Genomic DNA, 15,620 nt, shown 5'->3' with positions numbered 1-15,620 from the left:
ATCATCTCTGAGGATTTTATTGTGAAAGCGATTGGACTTGAAGTTCCACCCACCTACACACACCTCCACACACACCGACACACCCACGACCGGCTTCTACCTGACACACACCTGAGCTCCCGCGGAGTGCGAGTGCGCGGCGTGGGGAGGGGTGGGGTGTCACGGCGGCGGCTGCCATGGCGGACTCCCAGCTGCAGTGCATGGACGACGAGCACGTCAACGAGAAGATCCCGGAGAGCCGGCCGGAGTTTTACTACAGCGAGGAGCAGCGGGCGGCGCTGGAGCAGCTGCTGCGCCACGGACACGACGCCTTCCACGAACGCCTCCGCGAAGATCACGCCAAAGATTTCCTCTGTGCGCGGGAAGTGGCGGTCATGCGGGAAACTTTCCACGTGTACGACGCCGACGGGAGCTGTGAGTCGGCGCTCGGGGGGTCCGAGGAGCCCCCGAGCGCCGACTCCGGGGTCCACTCCACTTACTGGCCCCAGAAGTCCGACACCGAGGTCCCGCCCCTGGACATCGGCTGGACCGGAAGCGGCGGCCAGTACCGGGGGGTGACCCGGGTCACCGTGCACTCCCACCCGCCCAAAGAGCCCGGGCCGCACATCAAGCAGGTGGTGAGGAGGCTGATCCAGGAGGCCCAGAAGGTCAGTCTGATGAGACCGATCGGTCGATCTGCCACTTCCCTTCACCTCACTTATCGTCCTGGTAGGGAAACGCTTTCGGGGCGGTTGATACACACCTTAAGACGAGAGATTTCGAAAACATTGTCGACTCACGCCAGCTCGCATCTTAAGACTTGGTTTTTTTAGAGCCTTAAGTCTTAGCGTAGTCTTTACATTGCCTGACAGTCATTTGGAAGACGCTTTTAACCAAAGCGACTTACAGGAAGTGCAATCCAGTCACCGAATATCCGAAGTACCAGAAGTCAGAAGTGCCCGCTCAAGCAAATAGCCGTCTCAGAACCATATACATTTTTTTTTTTTTTGGGTGAGTTTTTGGGCTAAGTGCAATTAGTAGGGTCATGCTTGGTGAAGAGGTATATTCTGTTTTCGGGAGTTCGGGAGTTCGGGAGCCGTGAGCGGTTCTACAGCAGCCAGGGGCTCTGAGTCTTAACATAGTCTTACAAGGGTGAGACCAAAAATAGTTAGTCTCACATCTAAAGACTTTGCAAAGATTTTGAAAAGATATTTTCGACATATTTTTGCCACCATGCAGTGTTTTCACCGGGTATTTGCAGAGCCTCTGCTATTTCGGTCCATAATCAGAATCAGAGAATCTCTTTATTTGTCCGCAAGGGGCAATTGGCAGGCACAAGGGGTAGCATTGCAGCCTCGAGCAGATCTATAAATATATAAGATTTAACAAAAAAATGAAAATAAAAAAAAAGAGAGGTCACTCAACATCAATAAGGAGCTTTAAATAAAATGTATTATTACAATTATTATTACAGGTTTTTCAACTCCAGTTTGTTGGGATACATTGGTGAGTTGACATCGTCCAAGCCGGGCTGTTCAGCCCATCGCTCCACCATCCGCTCCTCTTTCTGGATACTGATCGAGTTCCCGTTCATCCTTACCGCAAACAAATAGCGTCTTTGCCGCCAATGCTGCTCCGGTTCGTCTGCCTGGCTTTTTGTTGGAGCTCATCTACTGGTTGTTGATTCGGTCTTTCCAGTGATGTAATGCTAAGACCATGTTGTAGGGCGGGGACACTAGAACACAAAAAGTTAATTTCAGGCTGCTGTTTTCACAAGACGTCGCCGGTGAGATTTTAGAAGACCGTGTCGTCGTGGCAACTCTTTTCACGCCACACCTGATAAAACAGAAGTGTTACATCAAAAGTGTACGAACCCCGTCCACGGTTTCCTCTGCCGTCTTCTCGTCGTCAGCAGGAAGGAGACTCAAACCGACAATCCCTGAGCAAGTCAGCTTCGAGGTTCTGTCGAGGTGACCTTCTGTAATCTCCCCATGTTTTATCTCCATGTCATCCTGTTTTATTTTAATCTCCATGTTCTCCTGCTTGGGAGATCTCCATGATGCAATTGTCAATCAAAATCTCCTGCAAGAAAAAAAAAAACATTTCAAATTTGACCTGGATTCAAGGCTATGTAATAAGAAAGAACAAACACGACGTTTACAAATGCTTAAAGGGAAGTGTTTGGATTGGAGGGTTGGGCTCTGGTTGTTTTTCGTTCGACTATCACCATGGTGAGGGTGAAGCTGTCACATCAGAAGATGGTCTAAATCCATGTCTTCTATGTGAATATCCATCTTGCCGTGGAACGCGCAAACGTGAACACGCACCGAACGAATGAATGAACCGGAATCCTCCCGTCAGGAAGGGGTTAACTCGGCGAGCAGAAGGTGGGAGCGTCGAGTTTAAACAAGCTTAGTCACAGCTGCCGTAAATGTCAGCTTCACATCAGGACTTGTTCACCCCTCCGTACCTCATCTGCTCCCCAGCGAGGACCGTGCGGAGGTTTGGAGGTTTTCGAGGCTGTTCTGAAGGCGAAGATCATTGTTTGGGGGGGACTTGATGACCCTTTTAAGGCTTTTCTTTGTTTTCGATCTTTGTTTACATTTTGTGAACCCAATAATGAACCATGTGAGAACCAACATGGAGCTAGAACCCAGCCGGGGGGGAAGAAGATCTGTGTTGGAACCTCACGCTGTCTCATCCGCCGCCAGAACCAGTTTCATGGATCAGTTCCAAACTGAGAACTGGAAGGTTTCTTTGCCGAAAGGGTTCTCCGCAGGGTGTCGTAAACTCAAAGGTCAGAGTTTCAACTTCACGCCAGAGTGACGTACAGATAATTGGCAGTTCACTTTTACAGCTGCAACCGCAGGAAGAGATCCAAACAGGATGATTGACAGCAGAATTCCACTGTCATATACCATTGTCGCAACCAGCGAGCTGTCGTCATGGAAACCGGCAGGCTTAGATCATATCGCGTCTCCCATCAAATTGTTTCTTTTCATAATGTTTTAACCCTGGTGAAGAATATAACAATAATTTATTCGTTTGTGAACTTTGAAAGCAGTGTGACACACACACACACACATACACACACACACAAGTTCAAACAGAACAGAATATTTAGAATGACTGAAAAGTGATGCAACTTCTATGAATGAATGTATTCATTGAAGTCATAATCTGCCCCCTAATCCCGCTCATGGGGTGTGGAGGGGCTCGCGGGAGGAAGACGGAGAACCTTGAATCTCCATTAGAATTACATTACATTACATTTTCATTACAGTCATTTAGCAGACGCTTTTATCCATAGCAACTTACAAAAATTGCAATTCATAAACCTAAGATCCAAAGTACCAGTAGTCGTTATTCAGAAGTCACCACTCTGCCAAATAGTCATCTCAAAACCATATACATACATACATTCATTTTTTGGGGGGGGGTTAATAGCGGGGTAGTGCTTGGTGAAGAGGTACGTTTTCCGCTGTAAGCGGAAGATGGGCGGCGACCCAAGAAAAGTTCTGACCTTTTCCGGGAGTTCGTTCCACCGCTGAGGAGCCGAGACCGAGAAGAGCCGAGACCGGTTCGATCGGCGGCCAGGGGCTCGGAGTGACGGGGCGGACGGTCGCCGAGAGGTGGCAGATCGGAGAGGACGGGTAGGGACATGTGGCTCGACCATATCCTGGAGATAAGACGGGGCTGTCCCATTCACTGCCCGGTAGGCGAGCACCAGGGTCTACCGGGAGCCATTGAAGGGACATAAGAAAGGGATTTATGTGGGAGAATTTGGGATGGTTGAACACCAGGCGGGCTGCCGCTGGTGGTTACCGGCAAGGAGGGAGTTGTAGTCCGGACAAGAGATGACAAGAGCTTGGATGAGTATCTTCATCGATCCCCTGTTAGGGATCTGCAACTCTTCCTGATGTTGCGAAGGAGGAATCTGCAGGAACGTGCGACAGCTGCGACGTTCGCTGAGAACGACAGTTGGTTCCCCAGGACCACACCCAGGTTTCTCACAGTTGTGGTCGGCCCTGTGTTGTCGTCGGCTCTGGCCAGGTCTCTATGTGGACAAAGTTTCCCCGCGAGAAAGAGCAGTTCAGTCTTGTCTGGGTTGAGCTTGAGATTGTTAGTTGCCATCCAATCTGAGACGTCGGACAGGGAAGCTGTAATTCGGGTTTCTGAATCAGAACCTCAGTGTGACCCTGCCTGCCCCCCCCTCACACACACACACACATGCAAGGTTTCCGTAGAACCTCGATCATCATTAAGATGTTTATTTCCCAAATCCTGACTTCTCTGTGTCCTTTTCGTCCCTGCTCTCGTCGCCATCTCTAAACCGACCACCTCCTTCCTTCCCAGGTGGTGGCCGTCGTCATGGATCTCCTGACGGACCTGCAGATCCTCCAGGACCTGCTGGATGCTTCCTGCCGGCGCGGCGTGGCGGTCTACGCCGTGCTGGAGGTCAAGGGCGTACCCCACTTCCTGGACATGTGCGCTCGGCTGCAGGTCAACGGCACGCATCTGCGGGTGAGCTCGGTCGGGGGGAAGTCGGCGGGCGTCTCTCTGGAACGCGTTGGCGTGTTCCTACGTTTGCTCTACAGGTGGAACACGAGGGTGTTCCACCAACCTCCCCGTGTGTTTACACAGTTTTACACCTTTTCTAAATAAAAGCGGCCCGGACTTGTCGGTTGTTTTCTTTATATTTTGTTTCTGAATGTAGGTGTGTTGCGTATTCATCTGAGAAATCCTTATGCCATTGGCCGGAGGCAGCAGGTCGAACCGGATGGATAAAATCAGTTTACTGAGCATTTCAACCCTCAGAGGACACTGTGTGTGTGAGTGTGTGTGTGTGTGTGTGTGTGTGTGTGCAGCTATCCCCGTGAATAAGGGCTTTTGAGAGCGGCGTGTTCTGTTACTCTAACAAATGACGCCCCCCGAGAACCCGAGAGGGACTGAAAAGAGTGTAACTTGACGCGTCTTTCGGCCTCCACTCCCGTCCCCTTTGGTAAACACCGCTGGTTTTCTCGGGATGTGATGCGTGACGCCCCGCCGGCTGAGGTGTGTGTTTTTTCTCCTCAGAACCTGCGTGTACGAGCGCTGGGGGGAGCGGGTCTGTCCCTGTCCTTCGGTAAACTGCCGGGTTCCCTCACCTCCAGGTACATGCTGGTGGATGGAGAAAAAGTTCTGTTTGGGACTTACAGGTGAGGACGTCGGCTTTAAGGCCGTCCATTTTCTCAACAGGTTCTCCTCCGTGCGCACATCCGCGCACGTTCAAATACCTTACGTCAAAGTTTTAAGAATCAAAACAGCAACAATTGAAAAAAAAAAAACTAAACCGTCTGTGGGCCAGATTTATGGACATGGGGAATCCCGAAGGATTTTTTTCATATAATACAAGCGCTGGCAGTACAGAGCAATGTACTTGCAAAAAAAATTGACTTTTTGCAATAAAATACAACACATGATTGAAATAAACAATATTTTCATCAACAGCAAAAAGTTATAGAACCTTAAATATCAGCTTGCTATTACAGTGCAAGAGCTTGGGTGTCAGAAAACGCGGAACAAGCTGATAATTTACAGCATATTTTATGTTCAGGAATATCATCCAAAGTCAAATCAGAACGTTTGGGTCCTAAACTCTTGTGTGCGGGTCTTGTGATCAGGTGAAGGTGATAATTATGTAAATAAAGCTCTGAAAATTAATCCTTTTAGTTGACCTCGCAGAATCCGTTCTGAGTCTTCTCGCCTTACGCAGCTTCACCTGGACCTGCTCCCGGATGGACCGGAGCACCGTCGCCGTCATGTCGGGTCAGGTGGTCCACTTCTTCGACAACGACTTCCGGGAGCTTTACGCCGCGTCCGAAGAAGTCGACCTGTACCGGGAGCTCAACGTCACCAAGCCGCCCCTCCCTTTGCTCGTCAGAAAGCCCAGCGTGGAGCGCGTCCGCCCTCCGCCCGTCTCCAGGTCCCGCTTCCAGGTGTCGGTCGCGGACCTGCAGGAGAGCGACCTGAAGGTTCCCGCTCACAAGTACCACAATCCCAAGTATTCCCTTGTTTTTGGAAACAACGTGAGGCTGACCAGTTCCCTCCAGGACCTTTCCACCGTCACTCGGCAGAATGAACCGGTTGACAGCTACCGGGACAAATTTGGGGAGCGCGTCTACCCTCGGAGTCCCAGCTCCCCGGTGGTTGCGGAGGACAAGGACGGGACGGGAAGTACGAGGAAGAACCAGCCGGCGAGCGGGAGGAAGCAGCTCAGCTCTTTCCGGATCCTCTTGCGAGGCAAAGGAGCCAATCAGAGCGCAGAGACGATCCAGGAAGGCCCGGTCGGACCGCAGACGCCGCCGCCGCCGTCCTCCAAAGCGAACCAGAGCGGCGCCGAGGCCGAGGACTCCTTCGAGGTCGCGGAGAAACCGGGTCTGCTGAAGTCCAAGTCCAGGAAGCTCTCCAAGCTGAGCCAGAGGAGCGTGTCCCTGCAGACCATCAACACAGGAGACCAGGATGGTAGGCAGCCACTGACTGATACTGAAGCATTTAGTTTTTGATCCGGATACCAATCAGATCCCCGGAATCATCTATTCACCTAATAAACATGTAAAAATAAAAAAACAATAACTTCTACTTCCCTGTAAAACCAAGGAACCTTTAACCCTCTTACTATGTTAAGGGTCTATTTGACCCATTTCACCCATTGACCCAATGGGTCAAATTGACCCTTAACATGATATGAGGGTTAATTTCAAGCAATCCATCTCTTTTTTTATCTCATCAGGGCATAAAAGCAGACGTAGAAGCCAGAAGAAGAACTGCATCCAGTCCTAAAACGGACTGAGAGTGGCTTCGGCTCATCCAGGTGCTCGAAAACCAGAGGAAGGACACGGAAGAGGAGGAGGAGGAAGCGACAACACTGTTTCAAGTTTCACTTCAAATGATTCTCCTGTTTTTGTTTTGCCTGGATGTGATGGAGTGACGCTCCGTCGGATGATGGTGTGTGTGTGTGTGTGTGTTCTCTCATGGGGAGGGGGCTAAGGTTGGGTTACATCACGCCTCCTAGTGACGGTCGTTGCTATGGAGAGAGGAAAAGTGATCGGGCGGAGGCGGCCCCCCCGAGTGCCAGGTTACCAAGGAGCTTTCTAGGTAACAGAAGAGGTGTGTGTGTGTGTGTGTGTGTTTGTGTGTGTGTACACAAGACCGAACCACAGCGTGTCTCTTCATGCTGGACGTTTAATTTTGTATTGGGTTGTTTTTTTAACCGTTCCATCTGGCGGATTAACATGTGGATGCGTGAAAAACCACCTTAGGTCAATAATCAGGACGATGACCTGAATTCTGCAATAAAACAATCAAGTCAGGTCAGATTTTATTGACACGGCTCCAAATCACAACACAACTATCTTGTGCCACTTTACAAGCGGTGCAGGTCTGGACCACACGCTTTGGGAACCATCTACAGACACCCAACAGTCCAAATGAGGAATTCTCTGGAAGATCCGAGCTTCCTGTAGATGGCCTTCTGTCTCGACTTGGCGGGAGTTCGGAAGGATCATGTCAATCGTCCAAATACTTCACTCTCATGCACTCCGGACGGACGATCTGCAGTCTCCAATGAACCTACAGACCGTTTTTTTTTTTTTTCTTCCTGACGGTCTGAAATTTGTATTTTTCTATCTTTGTAAAATCACCAATTTTTTCTTTTTTTTTTTTTTTTTTTTTTTGGACTTCTCCCGGAAACATCCGTCTGAGAAGCAGGATCTCCATCCATCAGCCGATCTCTGGCAAACAATGAAGCCCGTCGGTTCGCGGCTGCACCGCGTGACTGTTTGATTTCACATGCACGTTCCAGCGTTGCGCAACTTTGACACCGGAACAGTGACTCAAACACACGCCTGGGTTTTGAGTTTATTGTTTTTATTTACAGTATTTCTACATTTCTCCCCAAGTAAAATCAACACCATTATTCAAGTACTCTGCGTAAAACTGGTATTTGAACGCTACCGGGGGCATGATAACACCAGTGGCGCCCTCTGCTGGAGAGAGAAGACATGTTTAAATAAATTCACTTCACAGTACAGGTTACAAAAACGTAGCTTGATAACATATTGTTAATAAATAAAGTCTTAACAGCAGTGAAGCGATTAAAAAATAAGAAAAAAAAAGGGTGATATTGCACTGAGCCCCCCGACCCAGGCCTCTTATGGGCCGCCGTTCTGGGTGAGCCTCTTCCTCCGCTGGGACACCATGTCGTAGAAGGGGTTCCTGCTGATGCTCGTCCTGCGGAAAGTACTTTTAATTATACATTTGTAATATTTGATCTCCAAGCGGGCCTGCGTATCTGTATTCTGAAGTAGAAATCTCTTCTTAGAGCAAAACGGTCCAGGGTTTGAATTGGAAAAAATTCTCCAAGGTGGGCGCGAGTGCTTTGGTTGCCGTGGTAACATGACAGCGCCTCCTCAAGAGGTGGGAGAAAACAACAACTCGAAGGTCTCGAGACTCTGCGACATCCGATCGATGAACCCATCGCGTTCGTAGAATTCGAAACAAATATACACAGAGACATCTGTGCATATACAGTACACGGCTCTTACACTTACCGTATCCATAGTTACGGGCTTTCAGTCGTCCAACATTTCTGGTATTTTAAGTTTTGCTGCAGACACTATGCGCTGTTTTGAAGGAGCGTTGTCATCTCAGTGACACACACACACATGCTGATCAGCTGTATAATTGCAGCTGATCAATAAGATCAATATTGACGGTTAATCATGTGGTCGTAATGACAGTGGGGTCTAACGGAGGCGTGCATGGAGGAACACAAGCAACACACTTCGTCACTCACTTATTTCTGTGGACTTTCAGTTCCTCAGGAATAAAGTATTTTAGATGAAAAAGCACAGAGGCTTCATGAGAACTTTGCATCTGTTGCACTTTTCCTGGTTTTGACAGAGCTGTAGATAATATAAAGTCACAAAATGTGGACCAAACCGGATGAATCTGACTTTACCTCCTAATTCTAAGCATTTTTATCACCTCCACACTTGTTACAATGATAATAACATGTAAGGCTGATTGTATAACCGCTTTAGCATGAATAGCCCTTCAGATAAATTCCAGCTGTTTGCTGTGCATCGACTATCGCAACTGAAAAGCGTTTGAAACTGCGGTTGGTAGTGTTTCAGTGACCCCTGAAGGTCAGCCGGCCTGCTTTCCAAGGTCAAATATCGCTTTTCTGCGGTTCTGGTTGTGATTTCACACGTTCCAACGCTGAGGGTCCTCACAACATCTCACCTGATGGCCTTCATCCACTCATCCTGCTCCTCCTCGGTGGCGGCGCTGAGGCTGTAGCTCTGGTGTTTGCCCTTCACCACTCCACTTCTGCCCTCCGTTTTGCAGGCTTTGATTTTTTGCCCCGTCGTGTTAAATAACTCCAGGCAGTGCTGTTGAAAAAAAAAACCAAACGAGTCAATCGTGAAAAATCACGAGTCTGCTTGTACGTGTTCTCCGTGCACGGTGAGAGACGGTCATTTGGAAAGAGGAAGTTTTGTAAAACGTGAACTGTCCGCGGTATTTCACATCAGTTGTTTTCCAGGTTTCTGACCAACCAAGGGGCTCTCAGGTGTTTACGTCCCGAGGAACCATGTGACTCCTGGACACAACCGAACTTCCAACTTCATCATGGGACTCGTCGGATCAGCTGTCAGTCAATGATTTAAAAGATAACTAAACCCCGACATGATGGACCCCCATTCTACCGGTTTGTTTGAGTGCTGCGTTCTCCTGATGCACAGGTTCTCCAGAGGAATGATGCCGATGGGGTCTTTGTCCTGGGGGAGGAAACAGAACTGTAAAGCAGGTTCTTGTTTCGCCCATGACTGTGCCGGCGGCGGTGTCTGCTCACCGTTGTGTACTTAAAGTAGTACAGGCAGCTGTCGGTTAAGATGAACCAGCGTCTCTTCCAGGTTTTGACCCGGCCACCTTGGGCAGATAACACAGAGCCGTGACCTCCCGTTGACCCCACCGTCCCCCTCCCCGAACGCCGGCTACAGAATCTTCGCTCACCCATCTTCAGGAGCCAACCCTCCCTGTCCGGGTTGAAGAAGGTCAGCGTGAGGTCTCCGCCGTCGTCCTCGGGGATCTTGAAAGGTTCGCTGCGGATGCTGGCGTAGAGTTTCTGCAAACGGGATAGGGTCGGTAGTCGTCTTCCGTCTTTCGGAGCTTTAAAATGTGCGTGTTTGTGAGCGTTCGTGTTACCGCGAGCAGCTCGACGGGCAAGTCCTGGCCGTTGTTGATGCCCCGGTTCATGGACAGGAAGAGCTGCAGGCTGGTCTTGTCCCTCACGTTGGGGTTGTGGAGGCTGGTGTTCAGCATGATGATGGCGAACGACAGGATGTAGCAGGTGTCTGGTAGGAAGCGGCCGGGTGTTCACTCGCGGGACATAAACAAAGATGGCCGACGCAGGACCGGAGTTTTTCCCGATTTCAGACTAGTGTTTGGTTTTACGTGAAAAAGAGGAAAGTTCCCGCGGAGGAAAAACCCGGAACGGACGCACAAGTCTCAATGGAACTCGTACCTGTGGATTGGAAAATCCCTGGATTACAGTTGCAGTAGCGGGTCGCGAAAGCCTCCATCATCCTGTCAATCTTTTGGGCTTCGCCCGGGAGACGGAAGCTCCACAGGAACTGCCTACCGAGAGCCGGGAGGGAGATTTCGTTGTTTGTCATAACGAGAACCGGAACCGAGGAGAAACTCTGCCGGGGGTGACGAGTACGACGAGACGCACACCTGAGAGCCTGCACCAGATTCAGGTCGGAGAACTCGTGCAGATCCACGAAGGCCTTCAGGGTCTCCACGTGCATTTCCCCCCTGTGTGCACAAGAAGGAAGCTTTTGCTCATGTTGTGCTCCTATCAGGAACTCTTTTGAGGAACCGGAAGAACCGGCTTTACCGTTCTCCCAGGAAGTTGCCGATGGCCATCTTATCCAGTCCCTCCTCTCTGTACAGGAACCTGGCCACCGACTCCGCTTGCCATTCCAGTAGCCCGTTTTCCACCAGGTAGTGAATACCCTGCAGCACATGGGGGGTGGCAGAGGAAAGGTCAGATCCATCTGGAGAGTCTGAAGGTTCATCCAGGTTCCGCTGCTAAAACTCATCATTTCAACCAAACTCATTCAACCCGAGTCTTAGTCGATGCCTGTCTGAGGGGGTTTCAGGTATTCATGTTGCGAGAACCATGTGACTCCTTGACCCGCCCAGAAGTGTAAACACTTGGGGTCCCACGACTGAGGGTTTGAAGGGGCTCGCCCATTCTGGCCCTCAGTTCTCTCTTTGTCTTCTCCTGCCTGGGTTCTCTACAGGTTCCCCGTCTTCTTCCCAAAGTCCAAAATCGGTCGGTAGATTCATTGAAGGCTCTAAGTTGACCGTAGGTGTGAAGGAAAGAGTGAAAGAAGAACAATCGTCATAAGAAAAAACAAAGAGGGTTTTTACACCTACATTCAACTAAATTCTATTTAGTTGAAAATGATTTCATATTCATATTTATACCAAAGGTTTGACTGAGAGGGTGATGGTTGGATGACTGACAGATGAACCATCCAGGTTGAACCCAACCTAAATTGGATCTGAAGGTTACTTTGTCATGGTTCCGACATGTTGAAGAACCCCCCCCCCCCCCCACACACACACACACACGTGCGCACACACACCACATACATGAGGAGGAAGTGACCGAAGACAGACAGAGGGTTACATTTTTCTCCGTTTCAGGGAACAGGATGTGGTTTCCGCCCACAGCATCTGCTCTTGCCTTTCACTTAAGTTTGCTCGAGTTCCAGGCGGCGTCTGAGTGAAGCCCCTGCACCCCGGACCTCCACCTCCCTAACTTCGCACCTCATCTGATGATAATGATAATGACAATGGTGTGGGTGAAGTCACACTCGAGGACCGAATATATTTGTAAAAAAAAAAAAAAAAAAAAAAAGGGTCAGTATTGCTACCAGTATTTATTCCAATAATGGCCTGGGAAAACCTGCATTAATCTAGGACGATAAAAGTTCAGTAAAGTGGGAATACCTGGGAGTAAAAACCAAAACTTCACTGGAAAGTGTGTGTGAAGAACAGAACAGACGAGCGCTCACCGCCAGAGGCTTCATGTTGAACTTTTTCTTCCCGCTGAAGAACCTTCTGCTCCTCTGCTCAGCTTTACTGCAACAAACAAAATAAATCAAAATTATAAGTTTTATCATGTCGCGGAAAATTGCGGTTTGATCCTGATCTGCTGTTTTGTTTCCGCAGTAAAATCAACCAACAAACATGTCCGAATTTAATGTAGTATGCATTATCAAAGTATACAAATAGTATACAAATCTAGTATAACTTATTAGACATATATAGATATAAAGATAAATATGTAAATGTTATTTGTATTAAACAACATCCATCAGTCTTTGGACCATTTGGACCGATTCTTCTTCCTCCTCATCATTATCGTCATCATCTTCACAGGAAAAAACTCAAATAGAAGAAGAGTTAATTAACAAAGCTTTGCCTACAAAAATGATTGTGTGTGTGTGTGATTGTGTGTGTGTGTGTGTGCAAGATACTGTTAACTGGATCTCGGTGAAAAAGAAATCTATTGATTTATTTTCATTTTCAAACCTCCACATCATCAACTCCCTCCTGCAGCACACACACACACAAAAGCACACACACATAGGCACTCATGTATACGCACTCGTGCACGCACACATGCGAGCGCAGACACACACACTTAACACATTCACAAAAAGGTCAACGCCTTTATGATCTTCATTTCTGCACCTCCTCTTCAAATCTCCTTCAGTGTTCTAGGGTCTAAATATGCCAAAGTCCTTTCCTGTTCCCCGGGAGCAGACCAGTCCAGGTTCTCTGAAATGTTCTTGCAACACTGGCCGGGAAAGAGATAAAACAGAGGAAGAGGCCGATCAGCTCGCACTCACCTGAGCGCCGGTCTGGAGCTGCCGCTGACCTGCAGCCTCTGGATGTCGCAAGTGAGACCGGAAACAGAGAACAGGGTATTTTATGCAGGTGATTCTACGCCCGTCTCCGGGGTCACATACGGTGTTTAGTAAAAGTACTCGCTCTTGTTACCTGAATGTCCTCCAGCAGCTTTGACTTGGTGGACGGATCTTCTGCAGGGAGGCTCACTGGACCTACAGGGGGCAGCAAAAACACCTTCGTGAGGTGGTCTTTGACCTTATCGATCCCAAAACATGCAGACGTGCAAACACACGGTACCATGACTAAGTACCATGGTGTTGTACTTTGGTGTGGTATTGTGGTGTAGTCCCATGGTATAGTTCAATGGTGTAGCACTATGGTGTGATAGCATAGTGTTATGCAGTGGTGTAGTACTGTGGTTTGGCACTGCAGTGAGGTACTATGTTGTGGTACCAAAGTGGACCAACATGGTGTGGTATTGCGTTGTGCATAGTGTCATGCTATAGGAATGTGGTGTGGTACCGTGGTGTAGTACTACAGTGAGTTATCGCAGTGTGGTGACATGGTGCTGCTCCATTGTGTGGTACCGGGGTGTGGCACCATGATGTAGTACCGTGGTGAAGTATCGTAGCACTAGCAGAAGCTGGCGTTTACATTGATTATCTCCGTGTTTGACTCAATGTGCTGCTTCGAAATCGGACTCTTCCCGAACGGGTTTCAGACGATAAATTCCAGGACATTTATCCATCTTTGCTCATATTGTGGTAACTTCCTGTCCAAAATACTTTCAATGACCCCCTAGGCCTCCTGGTGTCTGTTCCAGGAAGGCTTATCTCCATGTCATTTAAATCTTTCCCACTCTCTTGTATCTTTCCATCAAATCCGAAGGTTCGCTCCCTGCCCCGACATCCTTCCACCCCCAATTCCTCATTATCTCTCCACTCTTTCTTTTGTCTTATGACCGCCGCTCCTTCGCTGTCACAAAGCCGGTGGTGTTTAAACAACCCTTGCATACAGAGAACAAAAAGTAAGATAGGAACTTTGCATTTCTTCATTGGAATCAGGCTCAACAAGAAGGAGGCGGCGGGACCAAGACCTTTGATCATTATGTCGGTAATTAATCATTATCACTCTTCTATTGCTGCTTACCTCCTCCTCCCTGCTACATCCCTTTTAACTTGTGGTTCTTGACAGACGGACACAAGGGTTTTACACCAACTTACATCCAGAGTACAAGTACTTACACTGCAGTAAATTAAGAGATGAGCGGGTAAAGGCAGTTAGTTTGTACTACTCACCCTATCTTTGAACACAGTATTTGAAGTCAAAGTACTTTCTTACTTTTTCCCCAGAGGAAGCTGTCTTTCCTTCGTATGGCCATGTTCGGTCGGTGGCTGCGGGGCGACTGGCGCCTGCACAGGAAGTCTGCGGCGTGAAGCAGCCATTCGACTCTGAGCACGTTTGCAGACGTAGAATGAAAAAAACACCCACTCGCAATCGGTTGTCTGTGTTTCGGAAGGAATGACGTCATCAGCCACAGCGACATAAAACATCGCGGTATCATGACGTTCAATCGGTTAAAGCGTACCTGGGGTTCGATGTGAAACACTTCGGGGTACTTTTGGGTTCAGGGAGTGACAATGTTTGAATCACTGTCCTTCCAACGGTGGGGACGAAGCCCCACCTGCTGGGGGCCTCACACACTCACCCAGAATAACGTGCACGGTTGAAGAGATGAAGAAGTATTCTGTGAGTAGCCGCTGTACTTTGCAGGGGTTTGTCAGTGGGTCCGTTCTCACCTCTGAGAAGAAAAGGTTCTGATCCAGCGGCTGCTTGGGTTCCCTCCATTTGGACTCTCCATGTTCTCCGCCTTCCTCTCACCATCCAAAAAGTCTGCTGATTCATTGCGGGCTGCATTGTCTGAGGTTGTGAAGGTGAGAGCGAGTGGTTGGACGTCTGTGATTGACAGCTGATCTTTCTAAGTTAACCCTTGTGTTGTCTTGCGGGTCAAAAGTGACCCACTACCATGTTTAGCTGTACAAAAAACACCTTAACCTATTTTTTTCCAACTTGAAATTTTATGAATTTTCCTAAAGAGACCCCATAATTGGAAAAAGTGATACTTCTTTTTTGTTTATGTTTCCATGTGGGCTGTACACTCGGGTACAAAGATTGTCTTATGGGTCATTTTTGACCCGTAGGACAAGGGGAGTAAACACAATGTTAAGATCGCACGAGGGTTAAGTCCTACCCGTCGCCACAGTGCCAGCTGTGATTGGCTCCGCTATTGGGAGGGTTGACTTTCTGTGCTCCTGATTGGATGTTGTCGTGACCCCAAATAAACCGGTTCTATTCTGTATCGCTGGGTCTGAAAGGTTTGCGACCAGACCCTCCAATTGACTATTGACCGCAGATTTGTAAGAGCATTCATAAACCAGAGTCTACGTTTCCATAGCGACATCACCCTCCAGGCCTGAGAGGGGCCGGGTGTGAAGTATCTGTTGACTTTCAGCAGTCGTGGAGAGATGATTGGTCCGGAGCTGGGTAAAAACTAGCGCACCGGTGTTGATTGTCCATCAGGCCGGAATAAAAATACACGCTTTTTCGAGTCAGTCTGGACCGGCTGGATTTACACATCTGATAAAAACATCCATCAATCAAAAAATCCG

At 48.7% G+C, this 15,620-nt stretch overlaps 2 protein-coding genes across 2 annotated transcripts; one reads left to right on the top strand and one right to left on the bottom strand.

Moving 5' to 3' along the window:
* The first annotated feature begins 96 nt into the window (after positions 1-96).
* Positions 97-7,768, top strand: sack1fa (scaffolding CK1 anchoring protein Fa). Its single transcript, XM_086176124.1, has 5 exons — positions 97-647; positions 4,336-4,503; positions 5,056-5,177; positions 5,735-6,483; positions 6,752-7,768. The coding sequence occupies exons 1-5, from the start codon at positions 177-179 to the stop codon at positions 6,799-6,801; spliced, it is 1,560 nt and encodes a 519-aa protein (XP_086032250.1). The 5' UTR covers positions 97-176; the 3' UTR covers positions 6,802-7,768.
* Positions 7,769-8,037: 269 nt separating this feature from the next.
* LOC147217546 (cytohesin-2-like) lies at positions 8,038-14,405 on the bottom strand. The gene is made up of 13 exons (XM_086176125.1): positions 14,293-14,405; positions 13,102-13,163; positions 12,951-12,988; positions 12,111-12,177; positions 10,922-11,040; positions 10,759-10,839; positions 10,547-10,659; positions 10,228-10,376; positions 10,036-10,147; positions 9,875-9,951; positions 9,729-9,800; positions 9,265-9,413; positions 8,038-8,250 (listed from the first exon to the last, which is right to left on the bottom strand). The coding sequence occupies exons 1-13, from the start codon at positions 14,330-14,332 to the stop codon at positions 8,172-8,174; spliced, it is 1,158 nt and encodes a 385-aa protein (XP_086032251.1). The 5' UTR covers positions 14,333-14,405; the 3' UTR covers positions 8,038-8,171.
* Between the last annotated feature and the right edge of the window lie 1,215 nt (positions 14,406-15,620).

This window comes from Fistularia commersonii, chromosome 28 (genome assembly GCF_037954325.1).
Source record: "Fistularia commersonii isolate RoL2024-O1a breed Wild chromosome 28, RoL_Fcom_v1.0, whole genome shotgun sequence".
In the NCBI taxonomy this organism is placed as follows: domain Eukaryota; kingdom Metazoa; phylum Chordata; class Actinopteri; order Syngnathiformes; family Fistulariidae; genus Fistularia; species Fistularia commersonii.
This window is presented reverse-complemented; position numbering and strand designations above follow the sequence as displayed.